We start from the raw sequence: 23,338 nt of genomic DNA, 5'->3' as shown, positions 1-23,338 counted from the left end.
GCTTAATGTCTTAAAATCATCTGCACCTATACCAATAATATAAGCTTTATTTTTAAAAATCGATATGCATTCGTTAACAGCCAAATATATAATTCTGCATACTTTTTTCTCTTACACAAATATGAAATTTAACCAACCCCACAGAACTACTTCTACAGGACTCATAATTCATACACTTCCATCATCTTCACCAATACTACAAGAATAAGTGATCTAAGTTCTGTGAAGGAGGACTTGGCACAGAGTTGATTTACAGAAGCAATAAACAAAGGTCAAGCCAAAATCTGAGAAGATGATCTGATTATTCAGTAGAGTTACACTCATTTCCATTTCTGACATAACATTTTCTAAGGAGCAGACAGCATAATATTCTTGCAGCTTTTAAAGAAAACTGCAGGCATATACTTTGTTGTTTGTGTAAGCATTCTAAGTATTTTTCTCTTAAATGTATTATGCTTCATAATTATGTTAATGAGCCTCTTTTGTCAAGATTAAGGCTTAATCAAGGTACAGAGAAGCTGAACTGATAAGTTAAAATTTCTGTAAATACATCAGGGAGAAAAAAAAAAGAGTGGGAAAAATATTAGAATAAACAAATTAGTGGAGTCAAATTTTTTTTTTTTTTTGGTGCTGGGGATCGAACCCAGGGCCTTGTGCTTGCAAGGCAAGCACTCTACCAAGTGAGCTATCTCCCCAGCCCCTGGAGTCAACATTTTTATGTAATGAACAATAGATATTTCCCTCAGACTAGAGCATGAAAAATAAATTAAAAATTAAAAACTTTCTCCCTAAGGATAAGACCAATTTGTAAATAGTATTTCATAAGGGTCTACACCAACTTCTAATAATAAACCAAAAGCCTACCCAACTCATTAGTATGTTTTACTTTAGCGAAACACAATAGGATAAGATCCTATTTGCAATGCATGAAAACAATTTTCTCCTTCAAAATGTGTTCATCTACAGCTGTACTCATCATAGCTTACCTCTGCAAAGAAAAAGAGCTTTGCCGATATATAAGATTACTCTGTACCAATGATATCTGGACCATGCAAAGCATTGTGTAAACTTTAGCACTTTTCTGACAGAAGTGCTGTGGTATAAGAGTATGATACTAGATTTGTGTTGCTCATCTGTTAGACAAATACAAGCAAAGTCTGTATACCAGAATGGAAAATTAACTTACTGGTTCTCTGGTAAGAAAGGGAAGACTGAATCAAAATGGTAAGGAGCACATCTTTAGAAATTTCCACCAAAGCACTTGCTGTTGTTTTTCTTACAAAGTGTCATTTAATTTAACCAAAGTACATTTTTTGGAGGAATCCCTAGAATTTGAGTGACAAATTTTTTTCCATTTGGTACAGTTATAATTCCATAGTTTGGGTCAGCTGATTAAAATAAAAATTGACCTTGTAAGGTTATCTGTCTGAAAAATATTAATTTCAATTAAATTCAGCTACATATGACCAGCCTAAAGATGACATGATTTGGGAGAAAAGAATGCAAATCAACCGAACTGTCTGATAAGTGGCCTGCAGCATGATTGGGTTCGTGCACATGGTTGCTTAGGGGTTCCATAAACACCTTTTGTAGAATATTAAAATAAATAAGCATACTCCCTTTGAAATACTCTTTAATGAAATACTATTTCCCATCTACAATTCTATTTTTCTTCCCTAATCTACTTTTCAAGAAATTGTCATTCAAATATACAACAGAAAATGGAAACCTAAGAAACTCAGAAATGTGAAACTATTATGAATTCCAACTTTATCAAGATAGTTGTACTTAAATTTATAACTTTTCTCAAAATATTTAACTTGTTTTGCTATAGAAAATAAGTTTTAAATCCCTATGCATAGGACATTTATATCCCATCAAAGTTTTGTGCAAATATTTCAAGTCCACTATTCCAGTCTTCATATATGAACAGAAGTCAATAAATATAAATAATTACAATAAAGACTTAACTTAAAATAAATGCTGTGGAACCTTAAAAAACATTTATAATGATCCAAAAGTCCTGTAGGGTTCAAAACTGAATTGCCAGCAAAACTCTAGCACCAACATATGTTACAAATGGATACACCATAGGTATAGGTTTCAGGTGTATTCAAGCTCTCCAAATTTACCCAGTAGCAATACAAGCACAAATTGTATGTGTGTATGAAAAACAAGATTTTAAAGCAACATATAATTGGTTTATATATAATACTGAACATTTTCAGTCTGGGGAATTTGGTAAACAAATAAACAGACTAGCCTGCTGATTCTAGTAAGAAAAAAATAAAACTTAACATAGTCTTCCCATTAAAAGCCTGATCTCCTTCTCCTTTATATATCACAAACTTTTGCATAGACCTTTAAATATATAAAACACTGGCCAGGAACTCTACAGACTACCATCTTCCATCATCACCACATCTTGAGTTAAATAAGTAGCCATAGTCACAGGAGGAACAAGCGAAAGGGGCTGGGGTTCGGATAACCACAATTAATACAGATACAATAGGACTAAATCAGCAAAGCCTACTTCTTGCCTGCTAAGAGAAATATTATTACTTTGCTGATGTGCAGAGGGATGGATACCATGATTAGAGACTTCTGTGGGCCTCTGAGATGGGAAAGCAAACTTCTGTTTACCTGAGACGAGTATGCTCAAATGGTATATACTTCAACCAGGATATAAAATGGAAGAGCCAAACTAGGAGAAGCTTCCACATTTTAATTTTAAGAGTTGCATGCTTTCAGTGGAACCTCCAACATGGTAGCAAATTGCACATAAAGCTATTACAGAACAGATTGTTTAAAAAAAAAAAAAAAACAAATTGGCAGGTGATGGCTATGTACTTAATGTATCTTTGGTTTAGGAAGACGAGAATATCGATTAGAGGCCAAACAATCCCCAGAATGCAAATTGCCATTTGGATTCTGCATGATTTCTTTTTGTCGTGCTAGTGGCCTTGGGATGCTTGTCTTGGACGGGAAGTTTTGAGGCTCTAGTTGGGGGTTGCTGATCTGTTTTTGTTTGAAAGAGCTGGAAGGAAGACGGAGCTTAGATGTTTTCAGATTCAGATTATTTGCCAGATTTGTTTGACTAGATGCTGGCTGTAGTTTTGTTGAATTACATGGTGTGATTGTCGGTGACTTCTTACAAGTGGGAGTCCTACTTGGAGATGATTCAGAATCTGGAGGGGGTGCCAAAGAACTTAAGATGGATGGCTTTAACAATTTTAAGGATTTGGGCTGAGACGGGTAGCCCACCGGTGGAGACTGATCTCTTCCAATTCTCTTAGCCTGGTCTACTATACTTAACTGGGGCGGTGTCTGTAGAGAAGTAGGTACAAACTGCATGTCACTAATCTGATTCTTTGTCAAATGATAAGGCTCTTGAACATTCATGGTCATGTTCAAGTTCGCTTCAGAAGGTGCACTCTTAGCTATATCCATTTTGAACTGTGGGCTTGATGAAGAGGGCCGGTTTTCCAAATCATAATTGTTTTCTTGTTGCAAGCCATGTGTAAGGCCTCCATCTGGAAGGGCATGGCTCTGGTGCATGCCTTGGACTGCATGCTCACTGTGGGCCTCGATATGTTGTGACTTTATTAGTTTTCCCTGGGCGTGGTCTGTGGGTCTGGGCAGGCTGCTGGAAGGCTGTAGTACTTGAGGCTGTTAAAATTAAAAACAACATTAGCAGCAGATTTATGTTAGAAATGTCACACAGAAATAATGCTAGTTAAATTCCAATTAGGGTCTGTACATATTTATTATACATTAATATGGAAAGTATGTGGGTTTTTTTAAAAGTAAAAATGAATTACAATATTCAAGTGAATTCATGACACACATATACAAGTGCGAATGCAAACAAAAAAATGATACGGGCGATAAACACTAAACAAGATCCAAAATTAAATAGGGGGAAAATCTTTAAAGTAGTAATTCATTATAGAAAAAACTCCTGCCTTAATAGATTAAGGATTTACAACCTTATTTGCAAAAGAGAATGACAGAATGATTTCTATAGCACTTTGGTTTAATCTCCATGAAGCACTTAGATTTAACTGTGAGGTTCGGAATATTATCCATTTTAAAGGTATTTTTAATGTAAAGTTGTATATATCATGTTACCAAGCACTGTACCTTTGTCAAGAATCAAAATTACCAGTAAACAAAATTTAAAATAAAGATTCTATTGTCAGCTAATGTGAAATTCTAATTATTTGAACAAAATACTCAGCCTGCTTTCACTATTCATTTTGAAAAGTTTGAGAATAAAAATGTTTTTATTTTATTCTGTCTCACTGTCATTACAGATGACATGTGGAAAACATACAGACCATACCCAAGAGTGAATATTCATTTAGTAAAATTAAAAATGGTAAACTTTGTGGATGTAGCTCAGTGGCAAAGCACTTATCTAGCATCTGTGAAGCTCTGGGTTCAATCCCCAGCAACAATAAAAAGAAAAAAACCAGGCTTGTGAATGATTGGCTGAGAGTAAAACAAATCTGAAATAGTATCTGACAGAATTGACAGAAGCTTACAATGACAAAGTTCAAGGCTAACATGCCTCACATGTATTTCTCTGTGGCTAACTGCATAGTTACGTTCCACAAAAATGAGAAGAAACATGCAATTACCATATAACTATGGGAAAAATATGAATCTTCACAGTTATCTTTCAATGACTCCATATATCTTTCAATATATGGAGCAGGGTCTACGGGGCCTGTCTTTATACAGGGGTGGGTTTTAACAAATGTATATTTATTCTTTTCTTCCTAATAAGTAATGTGGGCTTTTTCACTAAAAAAATAATTTCTTTACTATGTCAATCTACATATAAATCTACCCAATATATCTAATTTCTCCCATAGAAGGGGTGGACCTATTTCACTACATCATTTGTGCTCTTTCACCTCACTGACTAGCAGTAGACAATGGCTGCCCAGGATCAGTGATCAGGGATTAGATTATGGCATGGCAGGAAGTGACTAAGAACAGGTTAATAACTCAGTGAGGGATAGCTGGCCATGATGATTATAGGGCTGACCTGCTACTTTAAAAAAAAAAAATCAAGACAGTGACTACTCAGAATTAATCCATTCAGAGATATGCTGATTTTATTGCAAACAGTTTAAACAACCCAAATTAATTGTTGCTAAAGCTAAATATTCGAGACTTTAAAGATACTGGGCATTTTACAATCACCACAGAGATGAATAAATTATCCTTCAACATGGAAGGTCCTAAAATCACCAAAAAATTAATTCAATAGATTCTCCTTGAAGTTCTCTAGAAAATAGTAATCATGCTAAAGTGATAATGAGTCTTAGAACTATTAAGAGGAAAAACAGAGAAGGACCATATTAAGGAAACCAAACTCTACCAAAGGAAGGAGGTGGGTAGAAAGCAGGAAAGAAAAAGTGGGCAGCAATAAATGGTTGCATGGGGATTAGTTTTCTCTTTTCACCTTCAAACACAATAAAGTATTTTTGTCTGAAAGTTAAAAATCTTAACTTAGGTTTTTTAAAATATCAGTGACAATTTAAAAAAATAATTTTACTGTAATGTCTATAGTAAAAAGGTATAAACATATATTATCAGCTCAAAGCATAAAAAGGAATGATTTCCCCAAAAAGACAAAGTAATAAACTGATCATTAGGACAATCAAACTTCCAGAAAAGTACCCTATGGCTTGTAAATTATGTATTTGTACTGTTCTGATTACCCAACTGACCACTCCTACCAGAGAAATAAATGGTGACACAGCAGAAAGATTTGCTGCTTGCATTTAATGTAATAAAGTACCATTTCAAATATTAAAGAATTAGAAAATGGCCAGGGTTTTAAGAGTAAATAAAATGTCAAAGCTTACTGAGAGGAATTACATTAAACAAAGTCTAAATTATCATCTAATTACATTAAATAAATTGGTGACTTCTATATGCTGAAAATAATGCATGTTTTTATATATTTGTTAAAAATCAATTTAGTCACATAATTTCCCTATCCCAAAATAAACGTCATGTTTTATTATTTACTTGAAAATGAAAGTGGGAAATCTATTCCACCTGAAGCAAGAAAGTCTTTTTCAAGCAGAATAAGAAATGACTATAATGTAAGACTAAGGAGACAACTTGCTCCTAATATATAAAAGACTCTGTGGAAGTGGTTACCCACTAAGGACTGAGTTGACATTAATCACCTGCAGGCAAGCTACCCCTAACCTCTAGCAAGCAAAAGAGAAGTGTTTTGATGGGGTTGGTGTTTATACTACAATTTCCCTAATTCTAAATACTCATATAAAGGCAAAATATTAACAGTTCATCTTGTGCACATCTACTACTGCTTCTATGGTCATAAAAGGTACACTCACACATCTTTTGGATGAATCTAACTATAAAGATCCCATATCCTCATGTAAATGAGGTAGGACTATTAAAGACTATTCATTTTTTAAATGTCTATTATGTACTAGGTACTATACTAGGTGTGGGAAAATCTGAAACTGAACATGATGTAGTTCTTGTGCTTGATGGGCCTCCTGAAAGAAATGGTAAGGTAAACAAATGATGAAACCCTGTCTCAAGCATACATAATATGGGAACAATAAAGTAATATGCCTGACTGGAAATGACACAAAAGGCATCCTCAAATTGTAAACTATCTATACTGAGTTTTTAAAGGGTGAGTAGGATTTTGCCAAGTAGACAAGAAAGAAAGAAAACTCTGATTTTTTTTGTTTTGGCCCATAGCATGGATTAAATTTATACTTGCTAGAAAAATGAATAAGTAAATGAATGAATGTTAGCCATATGGCCAACAACTATTTCTTTGGTTGTAAATCATCAAATAACACTTTACAAAAAGGTCAGTGATGGAACATTAATGATTAAAAAGATACCTGATAATAGAAAAAATATTTTTTCCCCAATAAATTTGGAATTAACTTAATTCATGTTTATCAGACTAGAAAAAAAAGATTAAGTACATGTTAATTAGAACACAAATACCTGTCATATTGACTTACAGACTTAGTCATCAAAATTTTTTGATCTGAAGACTAGGCATTTCTGGACCAAGTAGGAAGGGAACACTACTTCTTTTCTATTTCTAATTCTAACAATTAAATATGACTGCACATGTGAAACAGCATAACTAACATACAGTAAGTGCTCAATAAATGTCACCTATGATTATTAAAAGTATAATAATGATGAATTCAAGCTATGGATCAAAATGTAACTTAGTGTTTGGGTGGTGGGAAAGCAAGTTCTTTAGAAGGACAATAATAAATTAGTTGCTATAAAATATGAGGTTTCTACAACAGCAGGTATATCCAATATGACATAAAACATGATTCCTTTACTGCCTTCCTAGAAATGATTAACTGGAGCCAGGACTGCAAAGCACTTGGAAGTTTAAAGAGAACTCTCACATGGATCTATGAGGAGCCAGTCCAACATAGAACTGAATTACTTAGCTTGTGGAGTCAGACTGATCTGTTTAAGTCCTGATTCTATCCCTTACTACTGGTGAGATATTGGGCAAATGATTTCACTGCCCTGAAATGGAATTTCATAATTTATAAAGTGAGGATAATACCATTATATATCTATTAGAATTATTGTAAAAAATAGACAATAACATACACAGAAAGTGCTTAATACTATGTCTGGCACATTACAAATACTTGAAAAATGTTATTCTCTGTGCTCTGAAAGAAAATGGTTCCCTTCTTCCCAAGGGTAGCAATTCAAACTCCAAATCTGTATGCATAGTTTCTAACTCTCATGAGACTATAAGTAGAAGGTATTGTCTTCCTACTTTTGAAATGAGTAAACTGAGGTTTAAAGAAGTTGAGTAACATATCCAAATTTCACACTTTAGCAAATGGCAAAGCTGAAATCTGAACCATCAGAGAATTAAAAGGCAGCACTAAAACTTTGTTATTCTATGTTATTTCAAGTTTTGATGAGTTCACAGGCTTTCAGAACATCAATATAGCCAGATAATTATTCAAAGTTTTAATATATTTAAGAATCTGAAGACAAATTCAATACCATCATTCAGTTTACTAACTTTCCTAGATAATACCCTGTTTTCTTCTTTGCTGATTTCACCTACTCAAGATAAGTCTCAGACATCAAACTCAAGCCACATTGTGAAACAGTATTTCTGGAAAGAGGTAGTTCCACAGTGATTCCATGGAGACATACTGAATATTGAGAAAAGGTATATCAGCACTCACCACTGAGAAAAATTCTTCACCTTTACTGTTTTATATTGCCTCACAGATTTCTAGTATAAGCTTAAGGAAAAATTCTCAGGTTTTGTAAGCATTCTTGTTCTGGGATCACTAGCAAAAAGAAGGCAGCTATAAATGTCAAGTTCTGATTGAGCAAAAATATGCCACAGTGTGCAAAGCAGAAATCAGCAAATGTACTAAAGTGTAAAATGCTACTGTGTAACACACATAGGAATTACCTAAAATTATTTTCTGGATATATATGAGTTTATTGTAATTATTATTAAATACACTTTAAAAGTTAAAAGGAAGATGGAAATGGAGCCATCTGTAACATGCCTGTAATCTCATGCAGGCTCTGACATGCATCATGCAAACCGGAAAAAAACAAAAGCAAAAAAAAAAAAAAAAGTGACTATGAGGGAGGTGGTAGGAAAAAAATCTGAAATTGTACTGTACCACGCTTTGTCAGAGAAGTAATGGACTAACTTCTCAACTCCTTGCCAATGGCACAATGGGAGAGCAGAGACAAGAAAAAGACAGGACAATGGTGTCAGAGACCACACACAACACCAAGGATTGCTGTGACTGGGTAGCAGCCAAAGGTATTCACTTTGCTATTGTTGTTTTTCTAGTCATTATTTATTATTTTATGTAAGATAAATGGATCTGATAAAAAACATTTCTTAAAGGGATTTATACCTTCTTACTAAAGTGGTTTGCATGTGAGTACACATATTCATGTCCATAGACAGGTACATGTAAAACTTCTCACATTTATAAGGAATCACCTGAATCTTACCAAACAAAATATCGAAGCGAATTTTGACACAAGTTAATATTTATACTCCAAATAACTAAAAAGGTTTGGTCCCAGCTAATTCCTCTTAAAGAAAGTAGAAATTATAACAAAAATAGTTTTAGAATTTCTTATAGATTATAGAACTAAATAAACTTCAGTATTTGTTAGTTTACTTTTATTACTGCTACTGCACTAAAGATCATTAAAGGTATAATGTAATCTTAATGTAAATATGAAGTCATATATTACATAAACTACATATTCCATATCACTGTGGAGATGGAAGATTTAACTAGGTCCCTAGTATAACAACATCCAAAGATTTTTGCTCTAGAGTTCACACAAAGCCAGTTGTGTCTTCTATTTTTTCTGGAAACCAGGAACCCTCTTATTCTTCTAGATCTCACAATGATGCCTCTACAGCTCAGAAAACTTAGAGGATAATGGATTGATAAACATAAATTATTTATAAATTCAGAAATAAGGAGTTAAATGGCTTTTCTAAGTTGATAACCAATTAACTGCTTTAAAAAAGTATCAATGATTAAGAGTGACTTAAAAGTATTTACTACAGGCCAGGCATGGTGGCTCACGCCTGTAATCCCAGCAGCTTAAGAGGCTAAGGCAAGAAGAATCTATGTTTAAAGCTAGCCTCAGCAACTTAGCAAGGCTCAAAGCAACTCAGTGAGATGCTGTCTCTAAATAAAATATTTTTTTAAACAAGGCCTGGGGATATGGTTCAATGGTTAAGTGCTTCTGGGTTCAAACCCTGGTACCATTAAAAAAAAAGAAAAGTATTTACTACAGATGCATAAGAGTGACATGGCTAATTTAATGGATCTATATATTAAAGATACAAAAATACAAAATCCATCAGAATCTACCTCTCAGATGTAGAGTAGTTCAGGGGCCAAAAGAAAAAAAAAAACTATTTTAAATAGTATCATAATAATACAATTCCACTGGTATAACCAATATGCATGGTACATCCAGAAAAGGATACTGAAAGTACTGTGGACAGCAACAAATACTGGCTAAAGAAACAATCCCATAATCTTCATAACCAATTATTATAAAAAGCTTGATAAAGAAACACAGGAACATTAACTGTTGTCTCTCCCATAATTGCAGGTATTGAAAGAAACTAATATGTGACTAGGTTATGGGAGGGCCTACTGGACCATGAATTAGGTACACTTTTATAGTCAATTAATCAATGGTTATATACTGGTGACATTTGAAATCAGCTAAAATTGAATTAATTCATTTTCTACCAACTTATCTAAGTTTTCATTTCATTTAAAAATATTTTGTGAAAAGTCACAGTTTATTTCTACTTAAAGCACTAAGGCTGAAGCTATCTTTACATGCAATATTGATTACAGTTACATGCTAGAGTCAATCAAATTGAACCATGTAAACTTACACCTTATGAGCATGTTTGACAGCAACACACATTAGTACCAATATAGAGTACATACCCTATAATCAAAAAATGTACAAGAAATTTACTTAAGAAAATGTGCTCACAGTGATTTACATACAAAGTAGATTGCTTTGCAATAATATCATGGTAACTAGAAACAACATCAATGTCAAACAACAGGAAAAGATTAAGTTAAAGTATATCCATATAATAATGCATTATCACCCATCGAACAAAGATTTCAAGAAATATTTACTGGGTGAAAAATGTTTACATAATGATACTATGTATAAAAGCAAAACAAAAAAATTGCAAATACATAAGATTCTAACTTTATAAAACAGAATAAAAAAGACTTGAAGGAAATAAATCAAAATTTGTCTGTTCTTTTAATTCCTCCATACTGAGTCACAGAATTATATTATATATAGGGAAAATTTAATTTTAAAGAAAGGGTTATAGTATATACAATGAATATATAAGGTTTAGGCTCTAGATATAGAATGGAATTTATTCTGGTTTGTTCACTTAACCTGTGCAAACTACTACATTATTCTGATTTATTTGCTTACATTTTCCATATTATAAATTAGTATAATTGCTTTGACTCTGAGTTATCATAAAAATCAAGTGATAATTTAAATAAAATACCCAGAAAAGTACTTAACACATTAAGAACCATTATAATCACTCAATATTAGTCTTTTGCCCTTTCTTAAATATACACCTAATTTTAAAATATTTACATTATAGTTTTCTACATGAATAATTTGAGAATATGATTTTTAAATAATTCTTACAAAGATTAACCAGAGGATATGGACTCCTTAAAAGAACAATTCTCCAGCCAACAAGGACTGAAAGAACAAATAAAAAACTAAGGAAAACTTGAGAAAGTATGGTGGAGAACAAGCAGTTCAATGACAAGTGAGAATTCAAGATTATTATTTGGTTGAATAACTAGTTCTTATACAGGGCTCATCAGTTACTTAAGCTACTCTATTTTCCAATAATAAAAAATTTTCCTGGCATAGACTTAATCCTTAGGAGGTACCATTTAAAAATAAAGATGTTTCTACATAAATAAGAAAGCTTTACTATGATCAGATACACAAAATTTATGCGTATTAAGTTATCTAAGCTTCTTCCTTTATATTTGAATATGGTGCAATAACATCTAAATGCTCAGACTTATCTGGGCAAAACAGACCAATGCTTTTCCTATATACAGATTGCTAACATCATTTTCAAAAAATTAAATAGAACAGAGGAGAAAATATTAGGATATCATGTCCTAAGAGAAAGTACTATTTCATTGATCTTTTATCAAATTTCAAATATATACAAATATAGTGGGTTGTAAATACACTTTCATCCAATAAATACGTAATGGTGGTGACATAAAATGAATTTAGAATCACTTGTCAAAAATGGTTTGTAAAGTATTTCCTGAAGGTTACAAGAGGAGGAGAATACAAGACAAAATAAATCTGCAATTCTTAATATAATTATGGTGAATATAATTTTATCACAATATAAATTTAAAGATAAGGCAGCATTACATCAAGAAACTGCCAGGCAGTTAAGATATGCATCAATACATTTATATGAGTTTTATTTTATTTATTTATTTATTTTTGCGGTGCTGGGGATTGAACCCAGGGCCTTGTGCATGCGAGGCAAGTTTTATTGTTTTAAAATCATTTTTTGCCTCTTCCCATCTAAGCCACGTTAAGCTTAGGTAAGTAAGAAATAGGTATTCTTTCAGAATATGCTTTCATAAGGATATGCTCTGGCAAGAAATTCTATCTGGAATTAACATTAAGTCTTTCTACTAGTCAAAAGTAAATTTTTAATTAAATTTTCCTACTATGAGGTAGGTTATACATCATTCCCCATTTCATACAGTTGGAAATTAGAGTAGAAAGACTAAATCAATGCCAGTTAAATGAATCTGGACAAAAGCTGAAAACCGTACTGACAGCAGGAAAGAGCTCTATGTCTAAATGTAGATTATTTTCTGTTAACTTGGAAAAAATTTAATTTAAAATCAGAAGATAAACATCATAAAATAGATACTAGTAAATTAAGTGAAAATAAATTTAAGTTAAAATTTCTAGAGAAATAAAAAAGAAAAAAGCCCACAAACTAGGAACTTCCATCTATCTCCATTTTCCTACTGATATTCTTAAATTCAACAGGAACATTCCTGGCCAGTAAAGCTTTCTGGAGCAAGTAGTGCTAAATATTCCTTATAAACTTTATTTCATTTCTGCATATTTAAAAGTGGCTATCTTTTTATACAGAAAGGTCTGTTTTCATGATTTAAAAAACAAGAAAAACCAGATTGACCTTACTGAAGACTATCTGGTTTCTGCACCGAGATGAATGTAGTGTACTCAAGAAAGCATTAGAATGAATTGTCTAATGAAATAGATTACAATGAATGAAAAATCTCTCAACTATCTTCCATTACACATTTGACTTCGCAAAGATAGGCACTAGGAACAACATACTGACTAAATGTGAATATAAATATTATCTCACAGAATAACAAAAGGTGAGATCTATTCTAAAAACCTCTGGAAAACACTGGATTTTTTACTCCTATAATTCCGTAAATTTCTCTTCTATATTTATTTTATCACTAAAAATCGACTTTGTTAATGAACTGCTTCAGATGATCTCAAGGTTAATCCAAAAGAGTATAGCAGTTTAAAATTGTCAAGCCCAGTAAGAGTTATCAAAAAGGTAAGAACAAATCCTCTGATTACTACTTTCCACAAACAGGGTCTTGGAAGTATCAAAGATCAATCCCTAGACCAGTTCTCTTAGCTGTGCAGGGCATGAGAACTTTTTCAGGAAAAGACTTCCATGTATGTGTGTGTATGTATGTACATATTTCCATATCTACATCCCTACATGGATAATACATCCATCCAAACTCTGCAGAATTAACTTTCTTCTTGCTAACCTGGACATGCAAAGAAGGAGGTTTGAGTCAGGAAAATAAAACAGATAAATCTGAAGGTAGTGTTACAGAAATGCTTCTCATAAATAAAAATGAAAAAGATAGCTCTGAAGAGCTAAACAAACAAAAAACACTTAAAAATGGAGGGCTAATAATTCAAGGAAAGGATAAGAAAATTCAAAAGCTTTACAAGTCAAGAAACTAGTAAATAAATCTAAAATTCTACTTATGATACAGAATATTTAACTTTAAACTTTAATTCCATATTCTAGCTGGAGGGAAGGAGAAGGGAGAAGATCCAGGGTGGGGTGGGAGTGGAGACAAAGGAACGGGGATAAAAAGGGTCTTCAATAAGACCAAAGGTAGGTGGATTGTTCTGAGCTAAAACTGTCAAACCATGCACATTACTGGCATAAGCCTAAGACTACATTATTATTTGTTATAGCTGCCCACTGAAATTTGAGAACAGTTCCCTTACAATTTAGTATGATTCCTCATATACTAGATTCTTTAAATGGAAGAGAAAAGAATGCAACTATTTGAAGACAAGAGAAGCAAAACGGAAAGTTTATAAAGATAACTGATTATTATTCTTCTCATTGCTTCCACAAAATTAATGAACTTGATATAGAAGGCTACACAAACTCCCTAGTTTTCATTAAAACAAAAGTACAGAAGGGAAGGGGAGGCCCCCAAATAAATTTCACATCTTGTTTGAAATTCATGTTGACACCTGCTAATTTTGATAAATTCAAGAAATAAAATTTTTTGAAGTAGATCACATACTAATTGCTTTAGATTTCCCTTTTGGGCCTTTGATACTTTAAGATAATTAATGAAAAATTGATATGAATCACAAATCAGGGAAAATCCATGGAGAAGGCAAAAAAAGTGACTGACAATACAAATTTTTCATTAATATTAGCCTTTTTGGGTGACTTTTCAAAAGATAAAATATAACCAACTTACCAGGTATATAATAGAAAAATAATAAACACTGTTTTAGAAAGTAGACTTAACACAAAAATTTTAAAGTTAGACAATGACTAAGTATTCATTAGAAATGTTAGTAAACCATGCATATTCAAAAGCCATTTCTTCTGTGCTGTAAAGCAGCTGATAAGGACATATTAGTTGTTATTAAAAAAAAAAAAAAACCTTGGAAATACAACTGAAAAGGTATTTAGATGATACTGAAACACAATTGAAGCCTTTGATTAGGAAATATTTAAAGAAATGTGCAATGGTCTAGTACGCCTGCTCCCTAAACAGTATGCATCTGTCCATCAAATCATTGAGGATAGTGTGCACATTTTAAAAATCACTAAATAAAAACTATCTTTAATTACATATCACAAGAACTTGGAAAAAGGAAAATGTATTTAAAGACAGATGCATGTCAATAGGTCTAGGGTCACTGGCAATAGGTTTAAACAGCATTAGAATGAAATTTACCTCAGATAGCTTTCAAGAGGTCATTAATGTACAAGTCCATTTACATGCAGTAAAAAGAAATGTTAAGAGATCACAGTGCTTATTTAGCATATGCCTGCAGATCACTCAGGATGGGAAACGGAGGTACTGGGGAAGGAAGATCATGCAGAAGGGAAATACCATGAAGGGGAAGCCAGAGCAGGATAGGAGTGAGAGACACAGACTCACTCTGTCTGCGGTGCGGTGGAACAGTCCGTGGGATCACCTGGAAGGAGCCCTGCCAAGGAGAGAAGGAGGGAGAATACCCACCCTGTACAGAGAAAGAGATGGGGTAGGGAGGTATAATAAAAAAAGGGAACTGAAAAATAGAGAAACCAAAGTCATACTTTTTGATTTTTTAAATAACACAAAGCAATAGTGTTAATGAGAAGACAGATTTCACTTTTTTAAACACAGGCAGCTCAAATTACTAAAAATATTTAACAATCCAAATTATTTTTCAAAATTTTAATGAAAAAATTATTTTTCTCTAATATTTACCGTTAACATACAAGAAATTATGTCTTTTGGGTATACATTACATTAATCATTACATATCTCTTTAAAGTAGCAGATTCTAGTCTTTTATAAAAAAGGAAGTAAGTTAGGGGATATAGAGTTTAGGTATTAACAAATAGATAATGCATTAATTTATGAATTAGGCAATCAAAAAATTACCACAGAAAAAAAATTATTTCTTTTTAAGACAGGTTTTCAGAGAATTAGAAAGTAAAAAATAAGTAACATTAGCTGAAGTCAGCAGAACCAACATAGCATTAAAAAACACTCAGAATGTTATGATACTAAATCCTTTATAAAGAACATGATATTCAGACCCCAGGTTATACACACATGCATTTTAACCTGAGTAACTTGTAGCTTCTTAACTTTAATCACTGATTATAAGAATCAGAATACATCTGCAATGTCACTTTCTTAATTTCCTCACTTTCCAAATAAAACTGGGTCTTTATGGAAGAAAATAACTGTTCAATGTCACACAAACAGAACCAGATTGGGTTTTCATGTGTTATACCTAGTCTCCTCACTGATCAAAAGATATTCATAAATAAAACTATAAAAAACACCCCTAAAATATTATCAAGGAAAACAGCTTGTAAATCATCAGACTTAAATTTGCAAAAGAAAGCAGGTGCATTTTTCAAAACAGTTAATGTTACACAGAATTTTTTTTAAGAAATATTGTATTAGAAAATTATTAATCTAATTTATTGGTGTTTATAGGTTTCATGAACATTGCTTCAAATAATTTTTTTTTCTCTCCATCAAAATTCTTTTGCTCAATAAGGTATAATCATACATTTCTTTAAATCTAGGAGTAAGCCTATGCTGCTCAATATAAAATAAAAACAAAACTTATTTTTCTATACTGATGAAAGGGAAAAAAAGTTACATGAAGGAAAACAGGATTAATAGTCTTTGGAATATTCTAGTAAATTCAGATACTGTCTTTTGAAATTAATGTTCTTCCTTCACTAACTTAACCATAGATATTTACAAAAATAGCATAGAAAATATTTAAGAGTGCTCTTCATAGGTATTACCTGGTACAACTCTATTTTACTGTTTCGGGTTCAAAGGTTTCATACAAAATATGTCCTCAAACAAATCCTCTTTACAAATTTTGCCAGGACCATGTTTCTAACCACTGTACTGAATAAAGAAACTTTCAGAAAGAGACATCAAGATATGCTTACAACACAGTCATAGATTTCTTCATCAAAGAAGTTACCTCTTAAAGTTTGCAGGATAGCACCAACCTGGAATCAGGGTCCTATGCTTTTCCTTGTATCTCTCAAAATTCATGTAATCTTAAGATTAAGTCACTAATCTCTGAACCTGTTTCCTTATTTTTCTTATGCCAGGATTAGAATGGTTCATCTCTAAGAACTCTCACGTTTAGTTCTTCTGACGTAGTTATTCACATTATCTGTCCCGATCCCCACTGCAGAGACATTGCTGTCTTTGATTCTACTATAGATTAAGCATTTTAAACAACAAAGCTCTGTATTAAATTATCTCTCCTGTTAAATCATTAATTCATGAAATAATTTCAGTATCTGATTACAGTATCTGAAACTTCACAGGACTTTTAAAAGATAGTAAACATCATATCTTTTCTAGCCTAACACACCTCAGCACACAGCAGATTCTAAATAACTACTGATTTAAACTGAATTAAGTTACTACGTTTATCTAGAGATGGAGCTGTCATATCTGTCAATCCAGGTCATACATTACAATCACCTAAGAAATATGAAAAACAATGATACTACCTTTATTTCTCTAAGACCAATAAATCATAGTCTCAGGGATAGGTCTAAGTGTGAGAAGGAGGGAAAGACAATCTTGTGAAATAAATACATAAACAGTTCTGCCTGCCACTGCCAAGGGGCACCCATCTATTAGCTGACTGGATAGTTGTTTTCTAGGCATAAGCCACCTGAGCTTATGCCTGGAAAAGCAAAAAAAGTAATTAATTTCTGATCATTAAAAATGCCTTCTTCCACATTCCCTACCCATCTTTCAAAATCCTATCTACTCTCCTTAGGCCATTTCAAATTATTTCCTAAAGGTTTTATCTAATTTTACCTAGAACAATTATGACGACACTTATTTTACAAATATTTTGAGCTCTCCACAGAAAAGGGAATTTCAGATGTAGGAGAAGATGGAGTAGACATATTTCTTTCTTTTTCTGCTTTAAATACTGCTAAAAATCCTGAACACTATAAAACAAACACAAATCTCTGAAAGGTAGAGAGAAAAAAGAGGTCCAGCTAAGAAGCATGGGACCTGAAGAAAAACATACTAGGGAGTTCCTGGGTTTTCTTTCTGTCTAATGTATCCTAAACTGGGTGATAGAGAAGTTAGCACCCAGAAACGTCAATGAACACAAACAAAAGGTTCTAGTCAAAGGAACAGGAAAGAGGCAGCCCAGCCATGCATAAATTTATACATAAGAATCTCCCTACCACTACAGAGCAGTCCCAGAGCCTCTTTCTATTAGAATAGGATAATTGGGTCTTCTATCTTTGCCTGACTATGACACTGTCTTTGTAGTTCTTAAAATATGTATAAAAACTATTTTTAAGACACTTAGAAATGGTGAAGAGGAGACTTAAAAGGAATTAAGGAATTATGTTTATAAACAGACTATATTATGTATATATAATGCAATGCCTAAAGCGACCAAAGACCTATGAGATACACACAGAATACTATATAGATGAAACTGAAATTCTGCAAAAAAAAAAAAAAAGGTACAAACAACACATAGAAAAGCAAGAAAAATAAAAGAGAAGAAACAAAACAAACACAAAAGAATAATATGACAGATATACACCCTAATATATCAAATAACAACATGAAATATAAAGGGTTGAAAAATAGCAATTAAAAGACTGGCAGAGTAAATCATGATTTCATTATATGCACACTACACAAATTCATTTTATACATATCAATGTAAGTATTTTAAAGTAGAAGATGAGACATACCATATCTTTACTCAAAATAAAATAGGATTGTAAACAAGCACTGCACTCAACTTGTTGAATAGGTGTGTTCATGGTGGGTTTGGCTGAAGCACACTGACATTCCACTGTTCTGAATGAATGAGGACAGCTATATTTATTTAGAAATTTGGGGACTGTGTAAGAGAAATGGTGTTATTTTATACTCTATCAGAAATATTAATGCAAGTTATTTATTTATTTAGCTATGCTGGGAATCAAACCCAGGGCCTTGCACATGCTAAGGAAAGCTCTATCACTGAGCTACACCCCCAGTCCTATTATAACTTTTTGAAGGAAGCCTCTGAGCATAAAACACTAAAGAGACATTCCCTAAAGGGAAAAAAGTCTTAGTACTATTATCACGTAAGCACCCTGAGCAATGATAACATTTGACAATTTCTTTTTCTAAAGCATCTGTAGAAATGTTTTAAAACTACCTAAAAAAAGAATACATCAGAATTTTCCCACAAATAGAGACTTAATAAATTGTCACTGTGAGCACATATTAAAATAGGAGTAACTTTTACTATCTATTATATTACCTCTTATCAAAGCTGATTAATTTCTTCCAAAAAGATGTTTGATCATGTTATTGCTTAGAAAGCACAATAGAATTACCTTTCACTGACTGCTACCTAATAGTAAATTCTAATAGTAAAATTTCTCTCTGTCCTGCTAAACCATCAATGAGTAAGTCAGCAAATTAAATTCTACATTTTTTATTCTACCCACTGTTATCTAATACAGTACAAAGTGTTTATTTTATGCATACATAAAGCTTCAAAAATGCCTTTGAAAGTTGTGGTGTTTGGTATTGGAGGATACAAATTTAGATAAGCTTAAATTTACGGACAGAGAGATCGTTCAACTGCTATAATATCCACATTTAATTTGTTCCTAGCCTTGAAAAACATTTGTTTTTTTCAGTTATTGATTTCAAATTAAACTGTGAAATGAGTGCTACTATTTAAAAAAAAGTATAAAAGACATACATTCTGCATAAATTTTGCAGTTTTTATAAAAGACATACGTTCAGTATAAAAGAAATTTTTGTTGTATTGTCATAAATCCTGCAAGACAATGCAATGTATCTGCAGCACCAGTATTCCTGTCAACATTTATAAAACTAAGTGTTACAAGGTATACTCAATAGCCAGTTTCTTTCACTGACTAAATATTACACAACTGAAAAACAATTGTGTAACCAGACCATACATATTGTTTAAACACCAATGTGTATGTATTTGTCACTTAAAATATTTTTAGTGAATACAAGTAATAGTGAATATACAAACCCTGACAAAGAAATAAATCTATTAATTTCCTTGTTGCATCTCCAAATATGAATATTTATTAAACATGTATATAAATATGACAACTCTCCAAATGGAGAAAAAAAGGCACATTTATGTTTAAAATTAGGAAATTTTTTGCACATAAAAACTAAGCACTAGTGCAAATAAACAACAGTCTATAAATAAACAACAAAAGTATATCATCTAAAAGAAAAAGGATTTAAGACAAATTACTCATAAGAAATATCTTTGGGCTACCCTATTTCTTTTAGTTAGTGTGCCATTCTATATCCTAAGGAAGAAAAATAAAAAGAAGGGCTTCTCACCCTTTCTTCTGTGAAAGTATCACAATTGCTAGGAACCAAGTAAACTATTTCTCCTCTGGACATTATAAACATAACATTGTTTTTGTGATGGATCTGTAATAGTTTTCTGATTTTATCTTTTCTCTTTATAAAGTTATAATGGAAATATAACTGACTCAATAAACCTGAGGCGTGAGAACCCTACTCTAAACACAAATGATTGTTTATAATATTTACCATATGTCTACTGTTGAATTGATATAAATTACATGTGTATATCTATCATATGGACTAATTTTTGATCCAGAACTAGAAACTAATTCCAAAAGAGTATTTAGAAATGCATATAAATAATTTTTCCTTGTCTCTTTGATATATATAATAGTTCTTAAAATGTGAGAAAAAAAATAGTACTAGATCCAATTGCACATTCTGAGTTTTAATTGCTAGGCACCTTTTCGCACCCATACTAATAATAGTTTGTTAATTCTTACACTAAGTTTTCACAGTAAGGCAAGCCAGTGTTTTCATTTCTTTAAGAAAAGACATTGAAGTTGATCGTTTTTTTCCATTGAGAAAATGATATACAAACTACTTTGTCAATAAATTGTTTTGCTACTAAAATTAGATTGGATTTGGTGGGAGATTTTTCTTTTACCCTCTTACTAAAACTATGTCTTCTCAACCACAAACACTTTTCTCCCAGGAATTTTAGATATTACAAAAATGTTTGTATGGATCATTACAATAGAATGCTAAGATCTCTAGCACACAGGTCACCAGATTTTCTCTCTCAGGGAAGTCCTTACTGTGATCTCTCACTGATATCAAGATTCAGTCCTTCCTTCCCAGAGCTATGACCTTGTTCTCTCTGTTCCTTTTAACCTCACCTCCTGCAGCTACTGAAAAGGAAGGGAAATAAGATGCTACCCACAAGTTTGAAAATCTGGCTTTTCACATAACACTGTTGCATGCAAGTTGTTCAAGTACTTGAACAAGTCATTTCTTAGTCTTAGCTTCTTCATATAGGAAAAGAATGAGACTAATACGATTTAGGCATACTAGAGGTTTCTATAAACATCTTGAGGGCTGGGCCTATATTTTCTTCACACTTACATTCCCATAGTGCCTGGCTCTAAGGAATACACAAATGTCTGCTCAATGAGTAAGTGAAAGTCAGATTTTTTTCCTTTCCTCTGTTCTAAAGCTTTGTTTCTTTCCTATTTTCCACTTTAGAGATCTAATCTGTAGTCATTAGGGAGTACCAAAATTCCTTTGAACAAATCTATGATGAAAATTTACATTGCACTCAATACATCTAAATTTCTATTGTTATGTTGCCAGTGGCAGCAAGTCACTCTCCTTCCTCCAGCAAGTTCTGACAGGTGTCTTATTGTTTCCTCATATTTCTTTCTACCTCCTAAATGGCTGCCAACAAGTCCTACAAGCAGCAACCCTCTCTCCTTCATCAATCCTTTCCATCTTTTATTGCAGCCAGTGTTCTTCCTTCATGTATAGAAAATGTTCAGAGGAAATTCTCACATATCCTTCATCTGGCATAGGTTTTATAATCAAATGACTAAGACAATGCTGAGAAGCACATTTAGATTTCCTAAGAAATTATAACAAAGGGTGAAGATTATAACTTGGTACCTTCTTAAACATTTAGCAGATCAAAATCATTTTTAGTTTTACTAAGCTTGGGGACTTTTAAATAACATGTTTTTATTCCAAAAATTACTGCTTAACAAACTAAGAGTTGCCAAAGAAGAATCACACTGCATCTCCATATCTCCATCACCAAAATCTTATGTAAATATGCTGGGTAATTGCTAAAGAAAGAGCATTTAAAGTATAACTTTTTAAGAAAAAAAGAAAATTCTCATAATTGTAGTTCATGGTTTCCAAATGCAGCCCAAAGAGCAGAAGAAAAATCAGGATAAACTCAATATTTAGTATTTAAAAATTACTATTTCAGTAAATATTGTTTTTATTTGGCTATTTACTTACTAAAATAAATAAAAGTCAGTAAAACTACATTTACAGTAATTCCTGGATTAAAATTTTCCATTCTATACTAAAATAAGATTTAACACTAAATTCCGTTATTTCCTTAAACATATATCTCTGTACTTACTATTGCCTAACTATCCCTTTCCACCTCTTTGCTTTTATTTATACTATTCCTTTTGCCAAAGATATTTCTACCATTTTAATTTGTAAAACCTCACCCTCTAAGGCTCCTCAGTATGCTTTTATGACAGGAATCTTGGACCAGCAGTTGGGAGTCCTAAATTATAGTACTAGTTCAGCAATTTACTTACTATAGAATCTTTAATAGGTCATTTAATCTTCCTGAATTCTGTTATATTATCCATAGACAAAACAAAGGTATTTAGCCAGGTGATTCTTTACAATAATAGATAATAGAGAAAGCTGAAGCCTGGGTTTGTTAGGGGTATTAATTTGGAAAACTGGCCTTCATTTCATCCAAGATCATGGTAAAATTAACAAGGGAATATATTACCCAAAGTAATAGGTTTATTGTACACCAGTTACTTTTGTCTAGTGAGGAGGTTGACTAATATCCAGTTTGCAGAACTCAAGCCAGGGGTTGAGGGAGCTGGGAGAATAATATGAAGGACTTCCATGAAAATGGTAAAAAGGGAACTTCTCATGTGTAATGGAATTGCCAATCTATTCAGTAACATGGTCTAAAGATATAAACACCTCTTTGGGGTAACTGGAGAAACCTAGAAAGACCAAATTTCTATTTAGAAGTAAGAGGCACAATCTTATTTTTGCAATTGCCTCCAAACAGCTGTTTCCACATCATTTGACATTAAATAAATACATCATCTTAACCTCATAGCATCTTTTACTTTCTATGATTCAAATGCCACCTTCACCTTCTTCCCCAAGCTCCTTGATTCTTCCAAGGACATTAAGACATTACCAATAAGACATTACCAGTCTTCTGCCATCATAGAACGTACAGTAGTTTGAATCTGTGTATCACTAGTTCCTTTAAAAAAGTGCTTATAAATAGAGTAATACCTATTTATCTGTGTATTTCCTTCCCCAATTCCCCAATTCTACTTTAAGAACTTAATATCTAGAACAAGAGTTGATTACCAAACTTTTGCCAAATAAAATAATTCCTCCATTAAACCTTATACAGAGCACACAAAATAATTACTTATTAGATGAAAAGAAAATAACTATTTTATAAACTTTAAAGGCCCACAGTCAAGAATTCTAAATTGAATTGT

At 32.4% G+C, this 23,338-nt stretch overlaps 1 protein-coding gene across 6 annotated transcripts in view; it reads right to left on the bottom strand.

Annotated features, from left to right (window-relative positions):
• Positions 1-589: 589 nt before the first annotated feature.
• Ccser2 (coiled-coil serine rich protein 2) overlaps positions 590-23,338 on the bottom strand; it is a 175,170-nt gene continuing 152,421 nt past the window's right edge. For 3 of the 6 annotated variants that reach the window (XM_047553130.1, XM_047553129.1, XM_047553134.1), the window contains one exon: positions 590-3,669. In XM_047553130.1, coding sequence (XP_047409086.1) covers positions 2,851-3,669 — 819 coding nt within the window. In that variant the 3' untranslated portion in view covers positions 590-2,850. Of the gene's footprint in view, positions 3,670-8,714; positions 8,755-15,068; positions 15,199-23,338 lie in introns of all 6 variants that reach the window. The other 3 variants (XM_047553132.1, XM_047553131.1, XM_047553133.1) reach the window with 3 other exon arrangements.

This window comes from Sciurus carolinensis, chromosome 5 (genome assembly GCF_902686445.1).
Source record: "Sciurus carolinensis chromosome 5, mSciCar1.2, whole genome shotgun sequence".
NCBI classification, from domain to species: Eukaryota; Metazoa; Chordata; class Mammalia; order Rodentia; family Sciuridae; genus Sciurus; species Sciurus carolinensis.
This window is presented reverse-complemented; position numbering and strand designations above follow the sequence as displayed.